Below are 25,326 nucleotides of genomic sequence, written 5' to 3' on the forward strand. Positions count from 1 at the left end.
AAAGAAGCTTTACCCAAATCAATTTTCTTAAACAAAAAGAGCATTTACACATATCCAGTTAAAACTCAAATCCCACAAGAGAAGCCTCTCCTCTTCCCAGCATCACGAGACACTTTTCCCCTGTTGCTCTCTTCCAGCGAGTCACAGACCTGGAGCAAGAAAACGCTCTCTTGAAAGATGAGAAAGAACAGCTCAACAACCAAATCCTGTGCCAGTCTAAAGGTAAGTACCAAAGCACTTGAGTTTTCTTTGGGGTTTTAATCTCTTTTCCTCACTGACTTCCCCCAAAGACTCCTAGCAAGCATGCAGTTAGACTGGAGGCTACAGTGGGGAAAGGATCTCAATAGAGGAAGATGAAGAAAGAATAATGACCTTTAAGATCCTGCTATAACATTTGGCTTCAAGAGTCTAAAGAGGTGAGACATGTGTAATGGGCAACATAGTACATGAGACTTGGAGTCAGGGAGGCCCGCACTCGAAGCATGATTCTGCCATGTGCCTCTGTGCGGCCTTGAACAGGCCTTCAGTTTGCTCATCTGCTACGCGGACATAAAGGTCCAGACATCAGGGGGCTCATGGAAGGAATGAGGAAGAGGCAGCCGGTGAAGTGCTTAGGAGGGTGCGTGACTCGCAGTGAGCGCTCGGGAGCTGTCCTCATCGCTGGGTTTCACATTTGTCTTTCGTGTCCATCCACACATCATGGTTTCTTCTAGCCCCTGGGTCATCTGTTAATGTTTACTGAAGAAAGCGTCTTGAATCAGATCCCAGGTCAGCCCCTCTCAAGTGCCCACCAGCTCCTGGGCTGCCATCAGTCCCCATGTGCCACTCGGCTGTGGAGGAGCAGGGGGAGTCCACAGACCCCAGTTTCTGCCCCAACTCACCGTGATTTAGAGCAAATCCACTTCTCCCATCCTCAGGTTCCTCATGCACAAGAGGATGGAACCACATGACCACACAGTCTCACCCAATATCACATCTTTTTGAAAACATGAACTGTTTTTAAACGTCCTTTTAAAACACTTCTGTCCGTTAATGTGAATGATAAGTTTTGGCAGGGGAGTGCCCTTTCCTTCTCTATTTGCCTTCCCTCCTTTCACCCCAGTCTCCTTTGATCTCCCTGCACTCCCAAGAACTGAAAGATCAGGAGTAGGAAAGCAGTGTGAATAAGCCGCCGTTCTTGCAGGAATGCTGCCAGCATTTGCTGTGACAGTTGGCAGAGGAGAGGCTGGGGCATCAACTGAGGGAATTCTCACCTACGCTGCCAACTTTGGTCTCCCCATTCCCTGAGAGCAGAGTCTTTGTCTCCCTCTCTGAAGACTAAGCCAGAGTAAGGAGACTCACCTTTGCTCTGCAGTAGGTGAGGAGCCTAATAGATTCATCAGGAGCCTCTGATGAGCTCGTCATGGGCAGCCTCTTAACAAGAGATTAATCAGAAAGCTTGAGTCAATACATGTGAGGGAATCCATCCAGAAAAACTGCAGCTTAGCATGTTGCTTTCCAGATGAATTTGCCCAGAACTCTGTGAAGGAAAATCTCCTCATGAAGAAAGAACTGGAGGAGGAGCGATCCCGGTACCAGAACCTTGTGAAGGAATATTCACAGTTGGAGCAGAGATACGACAACCTTCGGGATGAGATGACCATCATAAAGGCAAGGGGGGTGCCTCTGCTGTGCCATGGCACGGGTCCCGGCTCCTGTCCAGCTTCTGACCCCATGATCTCAGGCACTGCTTTCTGATGCGTGATGCTCAGTCTATGTGTTGTATGTGCAGCGCTTGCCATTACTGCAGAGAGGCAAAAGTAGCTGGGCTGGGTGATTCATTCCTACTGACAGACAGCTCCTTTTCCAACTTTGGGGTCATGAAGATCTCACTTATGAGTTTAAGGAACATTCCACCCAAGTGTGTTATCTTTCCTGGTTCCTATTATGGGAAGATTTCCTGTGTTGAGACAGTAATGGGGTATGGGAGTTCTCAGCTTCATTAGTGTGTGTGTGGCAGAGAGACCCACAGGGCCTAATTGTGTCTCCTAATCTGATGAGATGTAGTATACATAGAGATAATTTTATGATATTTTAGGATCTGTCATTCTTTTTTAACCCATGTAAACATTTCCTCCAGAAATGAGTATTCAAACAAGATGGAGTAAGTTAATTGCATAGAAGCCAGGAAGAAAAGCTGAATAGGAACATCCATAGAAGTCTAAAATTGTCCTACCAAGCTCAGTTTTCACACTGACAGCCAAATCAGATGCAGAAAAAAAAAAAACATTTTTAAATGAACAGTATAAATGGTAAACTATTTTTAATATGCTACTATTTTCATAAACAAAATTTGGGAAGTGCAGGTTGAAGGGAGGGGCCATTCTGGCCAGGTGTGGAACATTCTTTTCAAGGGAGAAGTGGGTAATGTGACTGCCTTTATGCATTTCACAAGCAAGACTGGGAGTGAAAGGTTTTTCCAGGACTTCTCAGAGAAATTGACCCAAGCGTTAGGAATTTGCATTTCATTAAGAGACGAAAAGTGGATGACTACAGTAAGAACTGTAGGTGACATGTTTCATAGGACTAGCTCTATTTAGCCATCATTCCAAGAAGCAATGATACCTATTCTTGTTTACAAATTAGGCAGAAGAATAACTCTAGGGCCTGCCACCATGAGAAGTAAGTTCTCAAGAACATTAGTTCCTAATGAGCTGTCACATTTTTCTTCTTGAACAGCAAACTCCAGGTCATAGGCGGAACCCATCAAACCAAAGTAGCTTAGAATCTGACTCCAATTACCCTTCCATCTCCACATCTGACATCGGAGACACTGAGGATGCCCTCCAGCAGGTGGAGGTGAGTGATGCAGGCTCTTGGGTACTGCCCTTCGCCAGAGGGAGTGTGTGTTTTTTCTGTGTGGAACTGTCCAAGAGAGATTTACTCTTCTGCTGGTGGCGACCAGAGTGCCCAGGGGCTAATTCTCAAGAGAGGATCACTTGGACTGCAGTGGATTTAGAGACAGTTCTCTGGAGTTAACACGTACTGTGCAAAGCAATACATTATTGTTTACCTTACACCCTATCCAGAAAGGAAAGAGGAAGATGGATCTCTGATTCCTCTTGAAAAACCAAGAAACTGATGCAGAGAGGTGAAATAGGTGGTTTAAGAAGGAACAGCTAAGTCCTTAAAATAGATACAACTTATCCCCACTTAATATCATAGTGCATATAGCAATATCAATAAATACACAAGAAAATTGCTCCTTCACTTAGAAGCTGGATAAAACTCAGAACAACAAAAAATATTTGGAATGAACATATGCTGGGTGACCGTATCTTTGTTGGTAATAGCCTCTGAGAGTCAGTCACTAAATGGACCACACAGCGGACTGTCCGGTCTGTGTGTACTTTTGTCAAAGGTACAAAAGATACAATTTTTCCTCTGGCATTTGAAAAGAAGATCACAGGCACATGAGCGCGCCACACACACAACCTTATAAAGCATGTGGAAATAACATGGAGGAGAGACAGAATAAAAACAAATGGGTTTGGAGCAGGTCTTTGTGCAGGATCTGCTGGTCGTTGCTAGGGAAACAGTGGTGACCGAGCCAGAGAAGTCCCTGCCCTCATCTGACAGACAGCTAGACAACGAGCCGTTAGGGAAGAAACATGTGATATGATTGCAGGTCCTACTAAGTGCTATAAAGAAAAATAAGAGACCATGAGCAATAGAGAATGCTGGAGCAGGGGGTGGAGGGAGAGAAGGAGGTTCTATGTGAAGGCCTCCTATCTGCTGTGCGGTTCTGCATGGCTTGCCGCCTGCTGGACACACTTAGTAAGCCTTGCCTAAGTGCTGGCTTGAGACGCTTGGCTTTGCATTGCAGTCTTCTAAGCCTAGGCCCCTGGAGGCTTCAGTCAGCCTCAACCCCAGGCATATCACCCTGGTGTTTGTATGTGTGACTGTCTATATGTAGACATAAGCATTGTCATCACTGGGTTTATGTTCTTCAAGGAAGTCAAGACTGGTCCAGTGCTGGTCAAACATGAAGCACTGGTGGAACCAGTACTCATTAAATCCTGGTGGAACCAAATTATATTGTCTCACATGTACATACATGTGCTTAAAAATCCACATGGATGTGCTTATACACATTCCCCATTCACAGGCAGATGCACGTGTTTGTACACCCCTGTCCCCATGCATTAGAGTCCTGGAGGGCAAACTCGGGCGTAAATCCAAAAGGAACAAAATGTGGGAAATAGATGCTTTAAGATCTGTTGGATAAATAGGTTCCAGGGCAGAGCAAGCATTGATTCCATTTCAAGATGCAATCAAGTGATGGCTGATGGCACATTGCAGTGATTGGTAACCACGTTGAATCTTCGTTAGAAAGCGCTGTGTCCCAAGTTCTGTAGTTTCTCCGGCATGGGACCATTTTCCAGAAGAGAGCTCTTTTAACTTCCAAAGAAAGTGCCTGTGTTTTGATCCATTTGTTCTTGGAATCTATGATTGGTCATTTTAAGTGGCTCACACAGGAGGAATATAAATGGCTGAGACTCAGATGTTATCTGGACAGAAAATGAGCCTGGAGCACCAACTGTGATATGAGAAATGTTACTTGGTTGTCATTGGCTCTGTATTTGAGATGCAAATTGATGTTTGGGAGGAGAGAGGAGACAGATGGCTGATAGAGAGGGAGACAGTGAAGTGCTGTGTGTTCCCTAAGGCATGTATTTAGGAAAACCTCTTTTCTGCGCCTGTCTTCCTTTGAAGGAAATCGGCCTGGAGAAGGCAGCCATGGACATGACGGTCTTCCTGAAGCTGCAGAAGAGAGTACGGGAGCTGGAGCAGGAGAGGAAGAAGCTGCAAGTGCAGCTGGAGAAGAGAGAACAGCAGGACAGCAAGAAAGTCCAGGTACGTGAAGGGGCTGCAGTGCGCTTATGGTGCTTGGATGAGAGAACAATCCAGCTCGTGTTCCCAGGGCTCATGTGGCATGTGTGACCACATGGGATCATGCTCCTGCTAAGTCTCAGAGGGCTCTTCCTTATTGCATTGGAGTCATGCTGAGTCTTCTCCGAGTGCCCCTACACCACCCAGCTGAACAGGAGTAAGCTCCCTCGTGCCCCGGGTTTCCACTGGTGAAGCTAGGGGGAAGTCTGTGGCATCATCACCTACTTGCAAAGAGAGGAGCTCCCTGCCAGGAGGACCAGGCTGTGTAATAAGTGTGTAAATACAGCAGAAGTCAGATGTTCACAGAGACAACCTATCGCCCTTTCATACCTGGGATCTGGCATGGGTTTGGGTTCAGCCTTTTTGGGTCAGAGGCAGACCAAGTGTGTGTCACTCACCGTCCTCTCCCATGGCTGCACCCTTGCCTCAGTCCAGATTATCAGCAGCCTCTTGGGTCTAGAAAGGATATTGTTTGAAATCTTAGTAGCCCCAAAAATAATCGTTCCATCTCAAGGAACTATTGGGCACCCACGCTGCATTCAGAACTATGCCAGTGCCAGGCATGTAGTAGGTACACAAAATGTTCCTTAAAGGACAGCAGATAACAATGTAAGAGAAATCCCCAGGATTTCTCTTGAGGATTGAGGAATTTAAATGTTATGAGGAATTTAGATGTTTTGTCTGGGAAAACCGGACATAACACATGTGAAAAGTAAAAAATAACTTTGGTAGCACTTAAATAAATGCAAGTTGAGTGTGAACAGGTTGGTGCCATAGGAGTAGAGAATCCATTGAATATAGCAGTGCTAAGGAGGAAAGAACCATTTATTTCTCTGGAGATAGAAGGACCACTTCTAAAGGGTACAAGGTCAATTCTGCCATGGGTTATATCATCAGCTGACCTCATAGTGAGCTTGAAAAAGGCCTTTCGTGTGTTCTCAGGCCTGAATTATTAATTGTGGAGTTTGACACCTACCCCATGTTCTCAATCCCCATCCCTTACCTCACTTCTGTGCCCATTTTTTGCAACACCTGTGTTCCCTTTGCAATCAATTGTGATACAGATTCTGATCTATATTGCTAGCAAATTCTTGTTTTTTCCCCCTCCCCGAGCAGTAACTGGGGGGGTAAATCTTGCTGATGGGTTTAAATCTCTCAGGTGGACTTGATTCAGAATGGAAAGTGAAAAGATCAGGTTTCTAAATTACTCTGAATTAGGGGGAAAGCTGCCCTGACAGGCAAGTGCAAATCAAATCAATGAAAAGCTACACAGATGATATCAGACAGTGCCTGACGTACAAGTTCTTGGCCTATCCAGCTATACCTAAAGATTCATTCTCCAGGCTCCCCATTCCAGACATGCCAACTAATTTTGGAATCTTGGCTTTAGAACTTCTCTGGATACCAAATAAAAAAGGGTATCTTTTTCCTCCAAAATAACCATGGAACAATAGTTAGAACTCTAGGCCTGGGCCGTAGCTCTGTCATGTATATTAAGGATCTCTCTTTAGGGACAATGGCCTTGTTTCTGACAGTTTAAGGAAGGAAAGACAGGAGTGGGTTGGGGGAGGGTATGGGATCCCTCTGTAGCACCCTGAAATGGAGCTTTTGGAGGTCAAGTTCTTGGATTCGCTGTTGGTCCAAAGAGGGATCCTGAACTACCTGGGTCTTCATTCTGGACAGAGATGGCTCGGGTCTCAGCCGCAGAGAGAGGCCACGCACTGAGAGGAATGGCAGGGAAGCCCGTGGGATGTACCATCAGTATGAGAGTGAGGGTGGGGCCTCTATAACAGTCTATGGTCAGTGCATTTGACCTCTCACCCAGCCACCTCCCTTTCTCAAGCCTGGCAAAGTCACCTTGGCCAATAGGGTGATTCCTTTGGGCTGCCCACTTACAAACATGACTGCCAGCCCATCTTAATAGAGCCCCTTGAGTCTGAGTAGGTGGTCTCCATTTTCTGAGAATCTAATGGACTCAATATTATCCATGGACACTTGGCAAATCCATGCTACATAGAACACAAGTACAGAACTCTCACCAGAGCAGCAGGTTGAATGCGGACCCTGGACAGCCACAGCCTCCTGTACCACTGGTGTTGGTGGAGGCAAAACAGACACTGGTACCTTGGAGGGGCTTTACCCCCAGGTTGCAGGGCTGGAAACAGTGCAGTTAAGTGTCGGCATCCTTCAACTGGGAGGAGTACAGGAGATGCTCGGATCCTGTTCCTGTCTCCAAGCCTGGGGCACGCTAGTCCATCCACAGCAGGAGGACTTAACACTGCTAGCTAGCATATAGGTAATCTCAGTAAGTGACCTTTCCATTTTTACCTCCAAAAGTCCATCTTATTCAGGGACTATCACCCACTACTTGAAATTACTCCAAGTAGTTAACCATTTATGAAGCTGTTTCTACCCCTTCTCATTGGCAGTTTAAGTCTAGTAGCAGCTAAATAACTGTAGGAATTATTCGCTCAGCTGAATCCTAGTGAGTTGTTACTCCAGAAATTGCCATAGACAAGCACTAGCTTTGGAGTTCTGATGTCAGACAGCATTACGGAGTGTTGTGGGCCATCTCTACTACCTGCGGTAGTGTCATGGAGGAAGCAGCTCTCTGCAAGGTGCTTAGAGTTTAGTTAGGAAACAACACACTAGGGAGGTTTCCTCCCTCATAAATTGGAACGTAACTTGTTAACCTTGTTACTAGAGACATAGTTTTACAGTGTGTGTTAGCTTCCTAAGGCTGCTGAAACAAAACACCACAAACTGGATGACAAAACAACAAAAATTTATTCTCTCAGAGTTCTGGAGGCCGGAAGTCAGAAATTAAGGTGTTGACAGCCTCTGCTCTCTTGAAGGCTTTAAGGGAGAATTTGCTTCATGCCTTTCTCTTAACTTCCCATGTTTCTGGCCATCCTGGTGTTCCCTGCCTGGCAGCTGCGTGGCTCCAGCCTCTGCCTCCCTCTTCACATGGCCATCTTCCCCGTGTCTTCTTCCGACTGGATTAGCGTCCACCCTAATGACCCCAGCTTAACTTGATTACATCTGCAAAGACCCTATTTGCAAATAAGGTCACATTCACAGTTTCTAGGGGTGAGGACTTCAGAATATCTTTTGGGGAGCAAAATTCAAGCCATAACACAGTGTTATACATATTTAACCTATAAGTGCCTGTGGGGACCAGGTGAGGGAAGGTGGGGTGGGGACAGGAGGGAGGTGTTGATGGAGCACTTCATGGTAGGCTGGAGTGTTGAGCTGCACTTTGAAGGTGGGAAGGAAGTGGACTTGTGGAGGGTGGGAGTGTTGGGTATTCATGCACAGGCAGGATGAGCAAGTTTGACCACAGTCGGAAACACCTCTGTGGAATATCTTGCTCGAGGTCTACGCTCATCTTTGTCTCTCTATCCATGCAGGTGGAACCACCACAGACTGACATAGATTTGGACCCGGATGCAGATCTGGCCTACAATAGTCTGAAGGTAAGATTCTCAGGGGACAGGCTTCCTGGAACACTCCCCCAGGAGAGGGCAGATGACAAATCTGGACAGCAGGAGATCAGGCCCTGAGCCACAGTCTGCTGACAAGGAGAGCCATAAGCAGGTAGCTTCCTTTTTCCATGCTGCAGTTTCTTCACCTTTGGAATGAAGGCAAATTTGTATCTACTACAGGAATGATTATAAATATATGACCTACCCAATACAATTTCAGTTAAAATATGGCCACTAAAAATCACTTAGGAAAAAGTAAGGCTTGCATGGGCAAACATAGGGCAGAGGGATCTGCCAGTGTGTCCTCTGGTGGCACGCGGGGAGACAGTGCAGTAGAACAGTGGGAGGTGAGTGGGCCCCACAGCAGGGAGGAGTGCACAGAAAAGGAGCTTCAGAAGAGGCCCACCCCATTACCATCCTCAAAGACGTGATAATGTGGGAACTTAGCCTATCTGCCAGTCACTTACAGGACTACAAATAACTCTGGCTTGTTGATCTGAAGGTAGTAAGTTATCTCAATGGACTGTTCACAGTCTGTTACAGATCGAACTCCTTGTTCTATTCCTTCCCCCATCTTACTACTGCACTTGACTTGTCAAAAAAATAAATAACTCTGGTAACAGCTACATTGCCCAGGAGAACAGCCTTGAATCATTCCCATGGCTTATTTCTAATTTTTTAAAGTGTGCTAAAATACACAAAAAATTTACCATTGTAATTAACTCCTTTAAGTGTACAGTTCAATAGTATTAAATACACTCATAATGTTACTCTAGCATCTCACCAGCACTCCATAACTCTTTTCATCTTTTAAAACTGAAGCTCTGTACCCATTAACAACTCGCCAGTTCCTCCTCCCACAACCTCTGGCAACCACGATTGTACTTTGTCTCTCTGCATTAGACAACTCTAGGTTCCTCACATAAGTAGAATCGTATAGTATTTGTTTTTTGTAATTGGCTTATTTCACTTAACATTATGTCCTTATGGTTCATCTCTATTGTAGCATGTATCCGTCGTCTTCTAAGACTGCGTCCCATTGTGTGTGTGCGGATCACACTTTGCTTATCCATTTGTTAGACATCTAGGCTGCTTGTCTGTTTTAGCTATTTTGAATAATGCTGTACTGAACATGGTTTCCAAGTATCTCTTGGAGACCCTGCTTTCAGTTCTTTCAGGTATATACCCCAAAGTGGAGTTGCTGGATCATGTGGTCATCCTATTGTTAATTTTTTGAGGAACTGCTGTACTGTTCTCCATAGCAGCTGTACCATTTTACATTCCCACCAGCAGTGCACAAGGGTTCTAATTTCTCCACATCCTTGCCAACACTTAGTATTTTTTTTTTTTGATAGTAGCTATTCTGATAGGTGTAAGGTGATGTCTCATTGTAGTTTTGACTTGCATTTTCTTAATAGTAATACTGAGCATCTTCTCGTGTTTATTGGTCATTTCTATGTAGCCTTTGAAGAATGTCTTTTCAGTCTTCTGCCCATTTCTGAATTACGCTGTTTGGGGTTTTGTGTTGAGTTTTAGGAGTTCTCTACATATTCTAGATATTAACCCCTTATCAGATACATGATTTGCAAATGATTTCTCCCATTCTGTGGGTCATCTTTTTACTCTGATAGTGTCTTTTGGTGTACCAAATGTTTACATTTTCATGAAGTCCAGTTTGTCTATTTTCCTTTGTTGCCTGTGCCTTTGGTGTCATGTTTAAGAAATCGTTGTCAAATCTGATGTCATAAGGCTTTTGCCCTGCGTTTTCTTCTGAGAGTTTTATAATTTTAGGTCTTACATTTAAGCCTGTGATCCACTTTGAGTTAATCTTTGTTGAAGATTGAGGTAAGGGCCCAACTTAATTCTTTTGCTGTGGACGTCTGGTTTCCCAGCACCATCTGACTTTTTAAACAACCAGGGCCACAGAGATGGCATGGGAGAGTGTGTCATAGAGATCTCCTTCTGGAGTCGTTGATTAGACTTACTTTCCTCATGTGATATTCTACAGATTCAAAGCCCTCCAAGGAGCCTGGGAGTCTTTCAGTGGGATAAATGCCTGCAGCGAGGGGACTTCTACGTGCCAGCCTTCAGCTGCCTTTCCCAAGGGAGGCTTAGCCCCTGGGGATGAAAATGAGCATGTGAACTATTATAGTTAGCACTCTGGGGACATCAGTGCCACCCATCCTTTCAGAGGGGTCCAGTAGTTCCCCAGGAGTAGATGTGGGACTGATGGCATCAGGCATTACTGAACTTGCTGGAAATGTAGATTCTCAGGTCCCCTCCCAGACCCGCTGAATCAGAAGCTTGGGATAGGGCCCAGCCATCTGTGTTTTAACAAGCCCTGCAAGAGATTCTGTTGCCCACTCAGGTCTGAGAACCACTGTACTACCCCTACCCACGAAGCTGCCTCCCAGACTCTTGCATTAAAATCAGTGCAAAAACTCCTCCTCCGTTTAGCTGTGCTTGAGGAAGATGTCCCTTCTTGATTTTACAGGCTTCATCTCCACTGCCAAGCAGGGGGCCCAGCACAGAGAGGGTGCAATAAATACTTGTCTTAACCTGCCACAAGTCTAAATAGCTGCTCCACTCTGCTGCTGTTGACTTAGGCCAGGATTCTGAGGGTGTGAGACCTGCTTTTCCCAGCAGTGTCTCTGATGAAATGATTTTACCTATGGGCCTTGTCACAGAGGCTGGTCCTGGGGACCCCTGGGGTTAAAATTACCCACTGTCAGGAAGCACTCATGTTGAAGAGGCTGGCTTGGGTGCTTCTCACTTAACCAGGCCCAGCCCAGCATTCAGGGGACTTTATGACCACTTATTACTATTTTTTATAATAATGGAAATTGGGCTTTTAGGCAGAACACAGTCAGCTTATATTTAGTGAGCTCCCCCTATGCACATCCCTCCTGAATGCTCTGAAGTGTGCAAAGGGGTGGGAAGTGTACTGTGCCCTCCAAAAGTATAGACTCTACCTAAGCAGGTAAGTCAAAGCGCTAAGATGACGAGTCGACACACCTGGCCACTCAGCTGCCTCTTCCAGCCTGATCCTTTTCCAGTTGGATTTGAGAAAGCTGCCCACAGGTACATGCACGAGATGAGGCTACTCTAGGAAGACCCCTAGACAAGTAGCAATTTTTTGCTTAAACCCTTTTACCAGAATTTTAAAAATTTCTGCTGATCCTGCTGGAATGCAAAAGGTAACTGCAGCTCTTGGCAGAAGCACACTGACTATGTTCCCTGCACGAGGCTTAGGTGCCCCCATTTGGGGTAAGGTCATGTAGAAGGGCCAGTCACTCCTGCAGAGCATTGTCTCTGGAGGCCTGAGTAGGGTGATGGAAGATGGGTCTCCCTGCGGTGACTGTTAGCCCCGGCCAGTGTGCAAAAGCAGAGGAGAGTGAGTGTAGGGATGGTGAGGGTAGGAGGGGTGGCTCTAGGGTCAGCAGAGGAGGAAGCTCACCATTCCCTGGTGCCTGAGACAGGCCTGGTAGCCAAAGAGAGCCATGACTGTGCTGACCTGGAAGCCAGCTGGGCAGACAGACCCTGCTTATGGCCAGCAGCAGTGTTGGTTTTTCTTTATCGAACTGCTGTCAGCCAGAGCTGGATTCAAATCAGGAGATGGTACCCACTGACTCAGAGTTTGTGCAAGAATAATAGGGAACTGAGAGTCCAGCTTGGCACTTAAACACTTTTCACCTCAACTGACTATCCAGCCTTTGGTTAATCTAATGTTGAACATGCATCAGAAAAGACTCAATTGAGAAGATACTTGCTTGAGTGTTTTTTTTTCTCCTTAATGTGTCCTTTTTATAGACATTTTTCATTTTATCTGTAAATTTATTAAAGTAATTTTGTTCATCTTAGAAAAATTTTAAAATACAGGAAAATTTAGAGAATTTTTTAAAAATCCATATTCCTGCCACTTAAAGGCAGTCTTTGATATTATTTGAATATTTATTTCTAATGCTTTTTATATGCATATTTATATAGCTGTTATAAATATAATTTTTTATTCTGCTTTTTTCCTCACTATAACGAGCATTTTTCTACATGTCTTTGTAAACATGATTTCCATGGTTGATTAAAATTTGATGACATTATCACAATTATCCATTCTCTAATTGATGAATATATTCTCATGTTTTACTTTTATAAATAATCCTGTGATGAAACTAGGCTTTTTTTTTTGAGAGAGAGAACTGGACTGTTCATTTTATTAAAATTCCTCAGAATTTTAAAACAAACTGCATCCATTACTGTTTACTGTGGCTAGATTTGTGAGAGCCATTTTCACAACTTTAGCTTGTTTTATGGAACACAGATCAGTTTTACTGGTTTAAAATCTTACAAAGTTATAGAATGGTGATTTAGTGTTGACTATATATAGAATTTCAATGAACCCTCATTCAAAATTGTGCCGCCTCCAGTGGTAACACATCCTGTGTGAAATATCTACTTTGTCTCATAGAGTGCTCTCCAGGGATGTACTGAAGTTTAAGAAATAGATACCCCTTGGCCGGGCGCGGTGGCTCAAGCCTGTAATCCCAGCACTTTGGGAGGCCGAGACGGGCGGATCACGAGGCCAGGAGATCGAGAGACGATCCCTGCTAACACGGTGAAACCCCATCTCTACTAAAAAATACAAAAAAAAACTAGCCGGGCGAGGTGGCGGGCGCCTGTAGTCCCAGCTACTCGGGAGGCTGAGGCAGGAGAACAGCGTAAACCCGGGAGGCGGAGCTTGCAGTGAGCTGAGATCCGGCCACTGCACTCCAGCCTGGGTGACAGAGCAAGACTCCGTCTCAAAAAAAAAAAAAAAAAAAAAAGAAATAGATACCCCAACTCTACAGAAAGGTTCCTGCCCAGTCCAGTGTCCAGCTAACCTAGGAGCTTGAAGTCCTGGGGCTATCCAGGGACAGGAAATTGGAAGCATGTGGTGTGCAGGGCCCAGCCTCAGCATACTCTCCCGGGGCAGTTTCACCCCCACCCACCCACACATCCTCCCAAGACTTCAGTCCTCACCAACATACTGATCCATCTCTAGCCCCTAATTCCAACTGCTCACTGCGCCATGGGGACTACAGCTGAACACATCTGAACCCTGAACCCCATCTTGTCTCAATAAGTGACACACATGTCACTCAAGCATCTAGACTTTCTTCCCACTTACTTCCCACATCCAAGTAGTCTCCAGGTCTTGACAATTCCACCTCCTAAATCTCTGCAGCTCATTCACATCTCCCTCTGCTCCCTGCCATGGGCCATGCCATGTTGTACTCCAGCCAGATGGCCTATCTCCCCATGGAAACCCTTCTGAAGCTCTGATGACCAACTCACTGCTTTTTCCTGGATCCAGCTCCCTTCCCTGGGTTTTGGAATCTCTTGACCCCCGCCCCTTCTGCTCTGCCTTCTGCATGACAGCATTTCCCCAGCAAGTCCTGCTTGTTCTCCTTCTCGTGAGGCCTTTGTACCTGGAGACCTCTTGTCTGCCTTTTTCACATAGCTAGCTGCTCCTGTCTTTTAGCTGTTCAGACCTGTTCTGTTGCCTGAGTCAGTGGATGGCATTCTTCTGTGTTCCACAGTCACTCTGGATTCACTCATGTCATGGTGTGTTCCAGGCCGCAGTGCCATGATCTGTACTTTAGTGTAATGGATAGGTTCTAAGCAGGTGTTGTGCCTGCAGCACCTAGCACAGTGCCTGGCCTGAAGAAGGCAGATGATGAAGATTGGTGGGAGGGAGGGTCAGGGAATGGGACTCCCTTATTCTCCAACTGGAATGGCATAGCATTTGAATGCATCAAAACTATGTCTTTCACACAAATTCATGTTTCCATTTATATGAGGTACCTAGAAGCGTCAAACTCAGAGACAGAAAGTAGAATGATGGTTGCAGCAGATGAGGAGCGGGGATAGGGAGTTAGTGTTTCATGGGGACAGAGTTTCAGCTGGGAAAGGTGAAAAAGTTCTGGAGATGGATGGTGGGGATGGTTGCACAACATAAATGGACTTAATGTCACTGACCTGTGCGCATAAAAATAGGTAAGATGGGGCCGGGCGCATGGCTCACACCTGTAATCCCAGCACTTTGGGAGGCCAAGGCGGGTGAATCATGAGGTCAGCAGATTGAGACCATCCTGGCTAACATGGTGAAACCCCATCTCTACTAGAAATACAAAAAAAGAAAAAAAAAGCCAGGCGTGGTGGTGGCCACCTGTAGTTCCAGCTACTCGGGAGGCTGAGGCAGGAGACTGGCGTGAATCCAGGAGACGGAGCTTGCAGTGAGCCGAGATCTCGCCACTGCACTCCAGCCTGGGCGACAGAGCGAGACTCTGTCCAAAAAAAAAAATAGGTAAGATGGCTAATTTTGTGTTTTATATTTTTTACCACAATAAAGCACGCATATTCTTTTGGCACTGTTGACCAGAAAGGATGATGAGGAAATGGTAGTGAGCCAGTGGGGGAGGAGAGGAGAGTGGAGAGGAGAGGTGATGTGTGGGGGACCCGTGGGATATGGTTATGGGAGCTGATATCCAGGAATGTTTAGACAATGGGATAAATAGAAATGTCACAGATGTGCCCTGGGCAGAAATCCTTGAAAAACAGCCAGAGCTTTCACCCAACCTGGCTCTCTTTGTCTTGAGGCACAATCTCACAGCTGAGTAGGGCCTGGGGTGGCTGTCAGCTCAGGCACCCAGCCAACAGCTGTCACTGAGCTCAGTTCTGGCCTGTCAAGGCTGGAGGAAACCTTAGCCACCAGCTGTTCTCACTCCCTTAAGCCACACCTGAGTAGGCTAAGGTTCCAGGAGTGTGCAGTGTGCACCTTGAGCCAGGACCCAGGGCTGTCTCTACACCCAGTGTTCCTCTAGCATGTGACGCTGGCTCTCCTGAGGATGGCCTTGGCTGCCGGAAGATCACCCAGGCACTGAGGGGATCCTGAACTTCTGAACTTAGTAAATAGACTCACCATAGACTTGGTGACTCATCAATGATCATTATTGATCACCTTATTTGGGGGCCTTCGTCATGTCTGCAGAGTTACTATCTCTGTGCATGGTTCTAAATCTTCTGGAAATCACCACATATATGGTGGAGTCATGGGGGCGCCCTGGACCAGGAGTCGGGAGCCCTGGCCATCTGTCCTAGGTCAGTCTCTAAACTTGCTGTGAGCCTTCCCCTCCCTGGGCTCAGCTTCCTCACTCAGCAAATCAAGAGATTCATTCTCCCCAGCCGTCTCCTAGTTCCATCATGCTATGGCTCTGTAACAGACATGCAACCAATGCATACTCATCCACATCTTTGGGTTTCCTTTGGGAAATTTTGAATCTCATATATCCCAGGGTCCTGCTGGCAGTTTGTGTGTGATCATCAGACTTCATCTCAAACACAAAGTTAAATGTACTACCCAGAAAATATAATGTTCCAAAGTTGAGTTCCAATAGGGGAACTCTAGGGGACATTCAATTCTGTATGTAGGTATTTTTCCTCTGCTGACATTGACAGTTGGTGGCTTTCTATATGACCAAAACAACAAAACTGTGTCCCTGGTGTATCTTCCAAGTCATTAGTCCTGGACAAAAATGATGCTCCCTGAAAAATGGGGAGCAAGGGGTTCTCTGGGCAAATAAAGTTAGGAAATCCTGCATTGTGTACCTTTTCTTGGAAAGCCACAAAGCATGTGAACATGTTTGGATTCCAGGAATTCCTATGTTTACTATATGTCATTTAAAATTGTGAGCCCAGCATTTCCACAAGGAGGAGTTTCACAGCCAAATGTGTTTAGAAACATGAACACTGTTGAATCACTTCGGGGAACTGCCGCTCCTGAGGCATTGTGCAGGTGCTTCACGCTTGCGACTTGAAGTCATGAGTTCACATCCAGGTTCCAGCTTTGACTGCTTGCTGATGGCAGTCAGAACTTTCCATGTGTTTCAACGTTTAAAGAGCGAAGTTTCCCAGTGGACAAAAGAAGGAGAGGAGGGGAGGCCCACACAGGGAGAGGGCCCTAGGGCAGGGAGTAATGGCAGCGGCCCTTGGGCTGTCTTCCAGAGGCAAGAGCTGGAGTCAGAGAACAAAAAGCTGAAGAATGACCTGAATGAGCTGAGGAAAGCCGTGGCCGACCAAGCCATGCAGAATAACTCCAGCCACGGCTCCCCAGACAGCTACAGCCTCCTGCTGAACCAGCTCAAGCTGGCCCACGAGGAGCTCGAGGTGCGCAAGGAGGAGGTGCTCATCCTCAGGACCCAGATCGTGAGCGCCGACCAGCGGCGACTCGCCGGCAGAAACGCGGTAACGAGATGGCGGCCGCGGTGGGGCTGCTGAGGGGTGACCCTAGGTGATAAATTAGTGTTTTTTAAATGTATCTTTACCCACGAGGGTCTAAAACCTGAAAGAGCAGAGTCTCTCGCTGTGGGGTCTCCTCTAAAAAGGCAGAGTAAAAGACTTGCTGCCCTGTCAGCATGACCTTCCCTGGGAGATGCAGCTAGAAGCTTCTAGAATCTTCTGAAGTTAATATGAAGACGTTTAATAGGTAACCTCAGGGTGGCCTTTTCACCTCATACCCCTTGCTGTTTGCTTTCTGAAGTGGAGAGAGTCCTTGGTCCCTCTCATTCCCCCAGGGTGGCAAGTTCTGTTCACTGTATTTTCCTAATGTTCTCACTTCCGGGGACAGACTAGAGCCAGAAGGTGGGGACCAAGGCCACCTGGGTCACTGCATGGGCTCTAAAAGCCTGAGCCACTTCTGGGCATGAGCCTCAGGATGGCTGGGGTAAGCAGCTGCTGATGAGTGTGGAGGATTCCAGCCGAGCCAGGGTCTACCTGTGTGCTCTGGACTTGGGTGCTCTCTCCTCCCAGGGGCACCTCCTGGCCATCTTCCCCCACCGCCCCACATGCAGCTCTGTCTCAGCCTGGCCTCGTCGTTCTGTGTCTCTTCCAAGGTGACCTTTTGGAGTCATGTTCCTGGCCTGGGTTTGATTGTGGTAATCTCTGTTCTTCTAGGCCTTTGTCTTTTCCCAAAGGCACGTTTTTATACCTGTTTGTATATAAAGCCATTTTGTGGCAATTGTTTAACCAGAGTTATTTTTTTATCTGGGGATTTCTAGGAGCCGAACATTAATGCCAGATCAAGTTGGCCTAACAGTGAAAAGCATGTTGACCAGGAGGATGCCATTGAGGCCTATCATGGGGTCTGCCAGACAAACAGGTAAGGCCGCTGTGGTCACCTGTGCTGGACGAGGCCACAGAGAAGGGCCCTGCCCAGCTGAATCTGTTTGGGGTTTTACTCAGGTGATGACCATGTGCTGAGCATCAGAGAATTATTAGAGGACACAGAAAGACTGACTCAGTCCCCTGCCCTACTGTTAGCTCAGCAAGGCTCGAGCAACACACTCTCAGCATCTAGAGCCCAGGTCCCCTGAAAAGGATTAGGAACAGGGAGCTTCCCTGGGAGGATAACAGGAGTGGAATAGGAAGGTCTGGCTGAAAACAGCTTTTCTCCTTGAGAGGAAGCTAGCTGGGGTGGGGGCTGGCTAACTGACAGCGGAGGGCTGCTTAGCCACCTGCTGCAATGCGCTTCTCATGCGTGCAATGTGTGTCACACATTGGGGGCCCACCCTCTGTCATTCAGAACAGATGGAACCCAAGCTGGGCACTCGGGGGTGGAATGGGAGCATTTCACCTCCACCGTCTTAGCCAAAATGAGATCTCCCTGGATGTGAGTTTAGCAACCACTGTCCCCTCGAAGATGAGCTGAGCCAGGGTTAAGGCAAACAAGAGTGATTGTCTGAGGGCGGCAGCAGGGCCAAGCATTGTCAGCAGACAGAACGCAGACCCCCAAGGCAGAGTGCCTGAGAAGGCGCGCTGCGGGGTCCACTCCTCACCGTTTAGTAGCGGTCGCATGACCAATAGGTGCCTCAGTCACCTCATCTGACTGCGATAGCGGCGTCCCTTCTGCGGCTTTGGGGAAGATGGGGTGAGCTCCTATCATCCATGTAAGGAACTTAGGACAGTGCCTGTCTGTGGTGCACACATGATGAGTGTTACTGCCGTGATCAGCGTTGTTATCGTCTCTGCTTCCTCATGCCCCTGTGGGCACCTATAAAAATGGAGCTGGCTGACCAAGTATGGTGGCTCACACCTGTAATCTAAGCACTTTGGGAGGCCGAAATGGGCAGATCACCTGAGGTCAGGAGTTTGAGACCAGCCTGGCCAATGCAATGAAACCCTGTCTCTACTAAAAATACAAAAATTAGCCGGGCATAGTGGCGGGTGCCCGTAATCTCAGCTACTCGGGAGGCTGAGGCAGGAGAATCACTCGAACCCAGGAGGCAGAGGTTGCAGTGAGCTGGGATCATGCCATTGCACTCCAGCCTGGGCAACAAGAGTGAAACTCTGTCTCAAAAAAAAAAAAAAAAAAAAAGACAGAGCTGGTCTTTTCCCTGGCTACCTTTCTGTCTTACCTCCACTAGTAGAATGCTGATCATTAAGTATTTGTTCAAAATTGGTGAAAACAGCAAACATTTCCAAAAAATGTCACTAGGTGGCACTGTGAGTGCAACTTTTAAGTTTTTTGCAAGAATGTCACAGAGTCACTAAAGACTTCTGGTGCTTTGATTCCCAGATATTTTCATCCATTCCCTCTTTCTGCAGAGGAGGAGACTGAGGCCCGGAGGGGTGGAACAGCTCAGGCCCACAGGTGGCCTGTGCCTAAGTCAAGGTAGAATCCGGAAGGCCTGACTCAGGCTGGGGCGGCTTCCGGCCACTGAGTAGGTAATCAGAAGTTGAAGGTGTTGTCGCAGGCTCCAGGAGGAAATTAAATGTATTTCAAGAGACGTATAATTCTTTTCCCTAAAGGAGGGAGAGAAGGAATGCAGGTGACTCTCAGTGCTAAAACTGGAGTCAAGATTTAGTAATTTTTAATTATCTTGGGTTGAAGATAAGAAATGAGATGAATAAGAAAAAGCCCAGGTGATATTAAAGTAGAAAGGAAGAAGCACCGTGTGCTTGATCTGACAAGCGGTATGCGTATCTCCCGATCTTCAGAGCCGTCACTGTTGGCAGCCCCTTTTATTCATTTAGCGGTTGTCAGGGATCCAGATCCCAGTTTAGGTTTTCCCAGGGGCTGCTTAATACCCTAGATTTGTCTTCCTTTACAGCAATAATAATGGTGGTGATAAAATAAGAATAGCTTTTATTATATCTTAAAATAATTCTGTTCCCAGCAAGCCTGGCATACAATAGGAAATTAATAGCCTGTGAAACTGAGTTAAGTACAGAAAAGAAGCCGGCTGCCCTGGGGAGCGGAGGCCTGAAGAGCCAGCTCCGCGGCGTGTGCTGCACCAGGTGCTGTGGAAGTGGCCACAGTGAGTCTGCCCCTCTCCCAGTCTGGCCTTAGTTTTGGGAAGTGTTCATGATTGCTCCAAATCCCAGAATTGAAGGAGAGCTGCCAGGCAGGCTGGCAGGGAACAGGGACCCAACTGGGACTCCGTGGAGCCCACAGCAAGGGGATTCCCATTACCATGAGGGCCACCCTGGCAACCGGGGTGCTTTGGAGATAGACAGCTGCTCTACCTTTCCTACCGTTTTCCTGTAATGGAGAGTTATACTGTTTAAATATAAATTATATCTACACGTGTGATTTGTGGGGGACCATTTAGAATTTTGATGACATCTATCCTCTCCCTAGAACAAGTTACACTCATATGCTGAATTTTGCTTAGATTTCTGGGGGCTTCCATCACATTCCCAGTCACAGCCCCTTTAAGCATTCATGATCCTCAAGATCAGAACTTTGATCACTTGCTAACCTTCATAGTTTATAGAGTTTTGTTTTGGTCCCTACAACTGTGTCTTTTCCCTTGTTTTGAACTCTGGGGAGAGAAGCCATTACTGAGGGTCTGCTCTGAGAGGAGCAGTAGGAATGCGGGTGGCAATTCCGCTTCCACAGAGCTTTCTCCTTTTATACCTCTGGGAACTAAGAGACACCAACATCATTATCACCATTTTATATATAGGAAGATGAAGGGGCAAGAGGGCTGCGAACATGAGCTGGGTGCTGGGCAGTTTGTCTTCTTTTCAGGGCTGTCTATGGGAGGAGGATGGGGAAGTGGGTTAGGAGGGCACAAGTTGCCGCTGCCCTCAGACCAGCCTCACCTTGGGCGAGCACTTAAAGTCACAGAGCTAGATAGGGGCAGGAGCGCGGCCAGGGCTCCGGTCTGGCTCTAAGAACAGTGCTTCTTTGATTCCTGTCCACTTCTACCCAAGCCTTACCAAGAGTGTAGAACTCCAAAGTGAGACTGGTGCGTTCCTGATGTCCCAGAAAACCTCCCAGCAGCTCCTCTCCACCCAGCAGGTCCCCGGCAAGACAGGAGGCCTCCAGGCTTTGCCACCTAGGCTTGGTCAGATGCAACTGGGGTTATTATTCACACACCCCCCATACACACACCATGGGCCTGTCCAGGGCAGTGGAGATTGTGTTTGACAAGGAACTGTGTACAGTCTCAAGATTTGCTTGGAGCTGTTAGCTCATTTGACCTTGAGCCTCGGCTGCTGTGGGCTGCCTTGCTCAGAATGGCAAAGAAGGCAGGAGGAGCTGACTTCTACCCAGCTCCCCCCACAGAGGGCCCAGCTTTAACCAGTCCTAGCTAAGAGCTCTTGGCTTTTTCCCGGGAGGTGATCGTTTCCTTATGTTTCCCAAAGTTCTGCTGGTCCTGAGTCAGTAGCACAGTTTGGGTCTCCTGTAATTTCATGGCTGGGTGGTATCGATCCACAAACCGTTCACCCTCATGTGGCCAGGCCTAGGGCCTCGGATGTTTCTCTGCTGTTCCTGGCGTTTGGGGTGTGTCTTCCATTTCCCAGAGGTCCCTGGGAATATGCTAGGAGGTTGAATAGAAAGCTTGGCTATGAACTAAAGAAGTTAGGCTATCTGTGGAGCACACAGGGGGCTTTTTAGAACCAGGAAACCGACCATCGCTGAGCTGGCAGGAACCTTGTCTGTTTCCCCAGGGAGGCAGGTTCTTAGCTGTGTCAGGGCTAAGAAAAACAGGGCAGATCCTGTTTTTCAATATCTTTACAGAGGCAAAGATTATTCTAGGCCTTGTCTGGTCTTCTATAAGATCTGGAAGAAACCTTTGCATAAGGTTAGTAATTAAAGATCTGGAAGAAACCTTTGCGATAATTCAGCGGGTTGCTTTCACTTTACCCATAAAGAAAGAGGCCCAGGGCGTGGAGGTGATTAGCCCGGGCCACAGGCTCATTACAGGTGGGGCTGGGAGTTGCCTGGGCTGCTAGGTTCTCCAGCCAGTTTCCTGGATGCCGAGCCTCACTGCCTCCTGTGGCTGGGAACCGACTGCAGTGAGTTAACTTATCTCTGTGTGGCACAGTGGCCTCTCTGTAAATATTTGTAGATTTATTAATTGATATCAAGCACTTATATTTTCAACAAAAAATCCTGAGCCAAGTAGTTTGGGTTTTTTCTTCTCCCACCAGGAGGTGGCGCTCCCTCCCTGAAATTGGCCCATAGTGGCCTACGTGGAGCTGGAGGATCTCCTCCATGGGTTCTCTCCTCTGGGAACCAATGGCTGAAGCAAGTTGGTTGACTGGTTTTTAATTTACTCGTGTGTCTGATTTCCTGAGCACTGTGGGCTGCCTGGGCTGCACAGTTCTCTACTTTTACCTTTGTCCATAGTATCTGGATTGTTACAGAATTAAGAATTCCGGGAGTGTGGCCCTGTGAGGCTGGTGGCCTGGGCATTAACGCTGACTTCCTTGTTGTGTGAGTCAGCTTCGCGTGCCCCACCCTAGAGAGCTCTGCAGTCTGTAGCTCTATGGGGACGACAGAGGTGAGGTGACCCTTTGAGACAGGGCCCCAGCAGCCCCTCCCTGGGGGGTTGGAGAGCTGGAGGCTGGAAAGGAGCTTTAGTGCAAGGTCTGGAGACACTGGGTCCTGGCACAGGAGTCAGTGTTTCTCTGGTGTGGGGAAGGAGGTGGGTGGAGCCCAGGATCCCTGCACTCGTTCCCTTTCAGCGCTGATGCTCTCTGCTGGCCCTCCCCAAGAATCACTGCAGTGGTGCCTACAGTCCTCCGGGGAGCTGTGCCTTTGGGTTAAAGCACCAGCCATGAAAGGCCCTAGTAAAATGCAGGCACTAACACCTGAGAAGGGATGATGCTGAGTTATGAGTTTGGGATTTGTTAAAGTCCATGTTGATGTTAATGATGGAGAGGTATAATGAGGCATGCCCGACCCCCACTTCCTCTCATGGCCTGAAACAGTCTCTAGGATTAAACGTTAAAAGAGCCCTGGCTGAGGAGGAAGTCCCTTCAGATGGTGGGGGGCCTTAGGATTTTACTTTTGGTTTACAGATGGTTTGCCCCCTGGGAATGAGGATGAGGGGATTATGGGTCCTTATTTCAGGCTGTATGAATGCAGTTCTTGCTCCATTATTCCTGCGTAGAAAGCTGGAATCTGGCCTGCAAGAGGAGTACTCCAGGAACAGAGGCCGTTAGGAGCAGGAAGGTGGGACAGAGTCCTGCTGGGGGCAGCAGGCCCCTACCTGCCCTCTTCCACCCAACCCTGCTGGCCCTTGAGTATCTCTGTGTGCCCAGGGCTGTGTGAGGTGAGGACATAGGTGTAGGTGGAATATCGGACACACCTGACCTCCAGGGGCTGCCCTTGCTGGCATGGGGCAGACAATGGGTGACTTGGAGACAGCAAAAGAGTTTGCATGTGGAGGGGTAAGGAGTCCTGCTTTCCCAAATTGAGAAAAAGTGGTAACACACCCCAGTCCCAAGGTCAAGGGGAGACATCATTCAGTTCTCATCTAGGGCATCACAAAACTTGTTTTAGCTATTTGAGAAAGACCCTGCAAGGAGAACTGGAGTTAAGATTAGTTAATACTTTTGTGTGCTTAAGGAGTCTCAGAAAGATCTACATTGAAAAGCAGGTAGTGTCTGCAGTCTCCTTCCTTACCCTGGTTGAGGCTGACGTCCCCCAGGGGCTTCCCATGCTGCTCTGCAGGATGCAATGCCTTCCCCACCAGAGCCTGCTCGTTGCCTGCAGCCTCCTCCACACACACATAGGGTCCTCTCCTCCCATCCTGTTTTGCATCTCTCCCTCTTCTTGTCTGAACCAGTCTGATTGAGGAAAGCACCATGTGTGAGGCTATGTGAATGCTTCTACTCTACCCTCACTGCTGCCTTGCTGCCATTTACAGAGTTGCCAGAACAGGTTGGCCCTCTGCTGTCTCTGGGGCAGCATGGTTTCCTACCCGGGGTTATTAGCAGACCCCGCATGAGACCACATGAGCCCACTTCCAAGACAGTACCGGAAACCAGAGGACTTGGGGGAGAGATGCTGTTTGCAGGTGACAGGAGAGGACGAAGGGGAAATGGGAGTTCTTGAGCCTTGCCTTTTTTAAATTTCCAAACCTTGGCTAGAATCTCCTCACTTTCCAGGACTCCCTGCCTGCCTGTCTCTTCCCTCTACACTGGACACCCTGTTTTTCTGTCCTTTGTTTCTAGCAAGACTGAGGATTGGGGATATTTAAATGAAGATGGAGAACTCGGCTTGGCCTACCAAGGCCTAAAGCAAGTCGCCAGGTGGAACATATTCCTTTCTTCCTGTGTCTGCTTTGTCCGTTGTGCCTGCTCATGTCTCTGCTTAACCGTTTTTCAGCTAGAGTGGGTACGAGAGCACGGGGAACAGTTGGCATGCAGTCTGGCTGGTAGCCCCTGTGGTTGACCATCTGTCGCCATGCCCAGGCTGTGCAGATGTGGTTGAGGATGGCTGGTTGTTTGGGTCAAGGTGACAGCATTTAGTGGACCTCAGGAACCACACGGTCCAGCCCACTTGTTCTATAGGTGAAGGAAGAGACAAGTGCGGGAGGTCACGTGGCAGCAGGCATGCAGCTCTTTAGAACAAGGCTGAGAAAGAAACATACCTCTGGGGGATCCTGAGCCTGTGCTGCTTCCACACTACATATTGGCCCTCCCAACTCTGCAGGATCAGCCAAAAATGTCTGCCTGATCTGTGCTGCTGGCTGTGCTCCAAATGCAACCTGTGCCCCCCAGAGCCTGCCATTCAGTATGTGTGCTGGTCCTGATCTCTGGGACTCCCTGGAGCTGATGGCAGCCAAGTGCAGTGCATGCGCCTTGACGTCTGGCCTCACAGCACCCTCATGGGGTAGGGACACTGAAGCCTGAAGGGTTTAAGGAAATTGTTGGTGAAGCAGAAAATCCAGAATTTGAACCTGGTTCCATCTGATATCAGAGTCTGTGCCTGAAAGCCACTGGCCCTCAGGAGTGGGCGAGCAGCTTAGCTAGACAGGGTAGGCATGCACCAAAAGGACACCACGTGATGGTCACACCATAGGCCCGTTGACTGCAAGTGGCTTTTAAGAGCTGTGGCATAGCTTTGCCCATTGGAGCCTTTCAACAAGAGATGAACTGGTGGTCACTGAGCTCGCTTTCCAGAAAGGAAACTGGGACTCTGCGAGGTGGCATGAGTGCTGGGCCCAGCTCCCTCAGCCAGGTGGTGGCGGAACAGGAGCCAGAAGCCCTCAGGCTGCTTCTCCTTGCTGCCTGCTGAGGATGTAGTAGAGGTACCTTTGCACCAAGAGCATCTCTTCTTGGAAAAAGAAAGTTTACTCAGCTGATTCACAGGGTAGTGTTTCTCTGGGTTCAGATGTGGCCCCACAATCTGTGAGCAAGGTGACATAGTGGGTCTGTTTCCTTGTGAATGGAATAGGACCTTCCTCATGGGGCATTATAAGGAATAAGGTTAATACAGGTGAAGTACTTTGCACATGCCTGATATGTAACCATGGAATAACAAATATTAGCTGCTACTTCTATTACTATCGTGGTTATTATTCAGTAAGATCAGATTTTTGTCCCACCAAGAAGTTTGTTTTATTGGAGGAAG

The 25,326-nt window shown here is 47.7% G+C and overlaps 1 protein-coding gene across 3 annotated transcripts in view; it reads left to right on the forward strand.

The window, feature by feature from the left end:
* Window positions 1–25,326, forward strand: part of MYO5B (myosin VB) — a 397,560-nt gene that overhangs the window by 343,233 nt on the left and 29,001 nt on the right. The window contains exons 23-30 of one of the 3 annotated variants that reach the window (XM_015121932.3): window positions 138–222; window positions 1,502–1,650; window positions 2,719–2,838; window positions 4,756–4,896; window positions 8,343–8,408; window positions 16,458–16,697; window positions 17,510–17,610; window positions 23,925–24,002. In XM_015121932.3, the coding sequence (XP_014977418.1) occupies window positions 138–222; window positions 1,502–1,650; window positions 2,719–2,838; window positions 4,756–4,896; window positions 8,343–8,408; window positions 16,458–16,697; window positions 17,510–17,610; window positions 23,925–24,002 (980 nt within the window). The remainder of the gene's footprint in view (window positions 1–137; window positions 223–1,501; window positions 1,651–2,718; window positions 2,839–4,755; window positions 4,897–8,342; window positions 8,409–16,457; window positions 16,698–17,509; window positions 17,611–23,924; window positions 24,003–25,326) is intronic. The other 2 variants (XM_015121933.3, XM_077975469.1) reach the window with 2 other exon arrangements.

This window comes from Macaca mulatta, chromosome 18, assembly GCF_049350105.2.
Source record: "Macaca mulatta isolate MMU2019108-1 chromosome 18, T2T-MMU8v2.0, whole genome shotgun sequence".
Taxonomy (NCBI): domain Eukaryota; kingdom Metazoa; phylum Chordata; class Mammalia; order Primates; family Cercopithecidae; genus Macaca; species Macaca mulatta.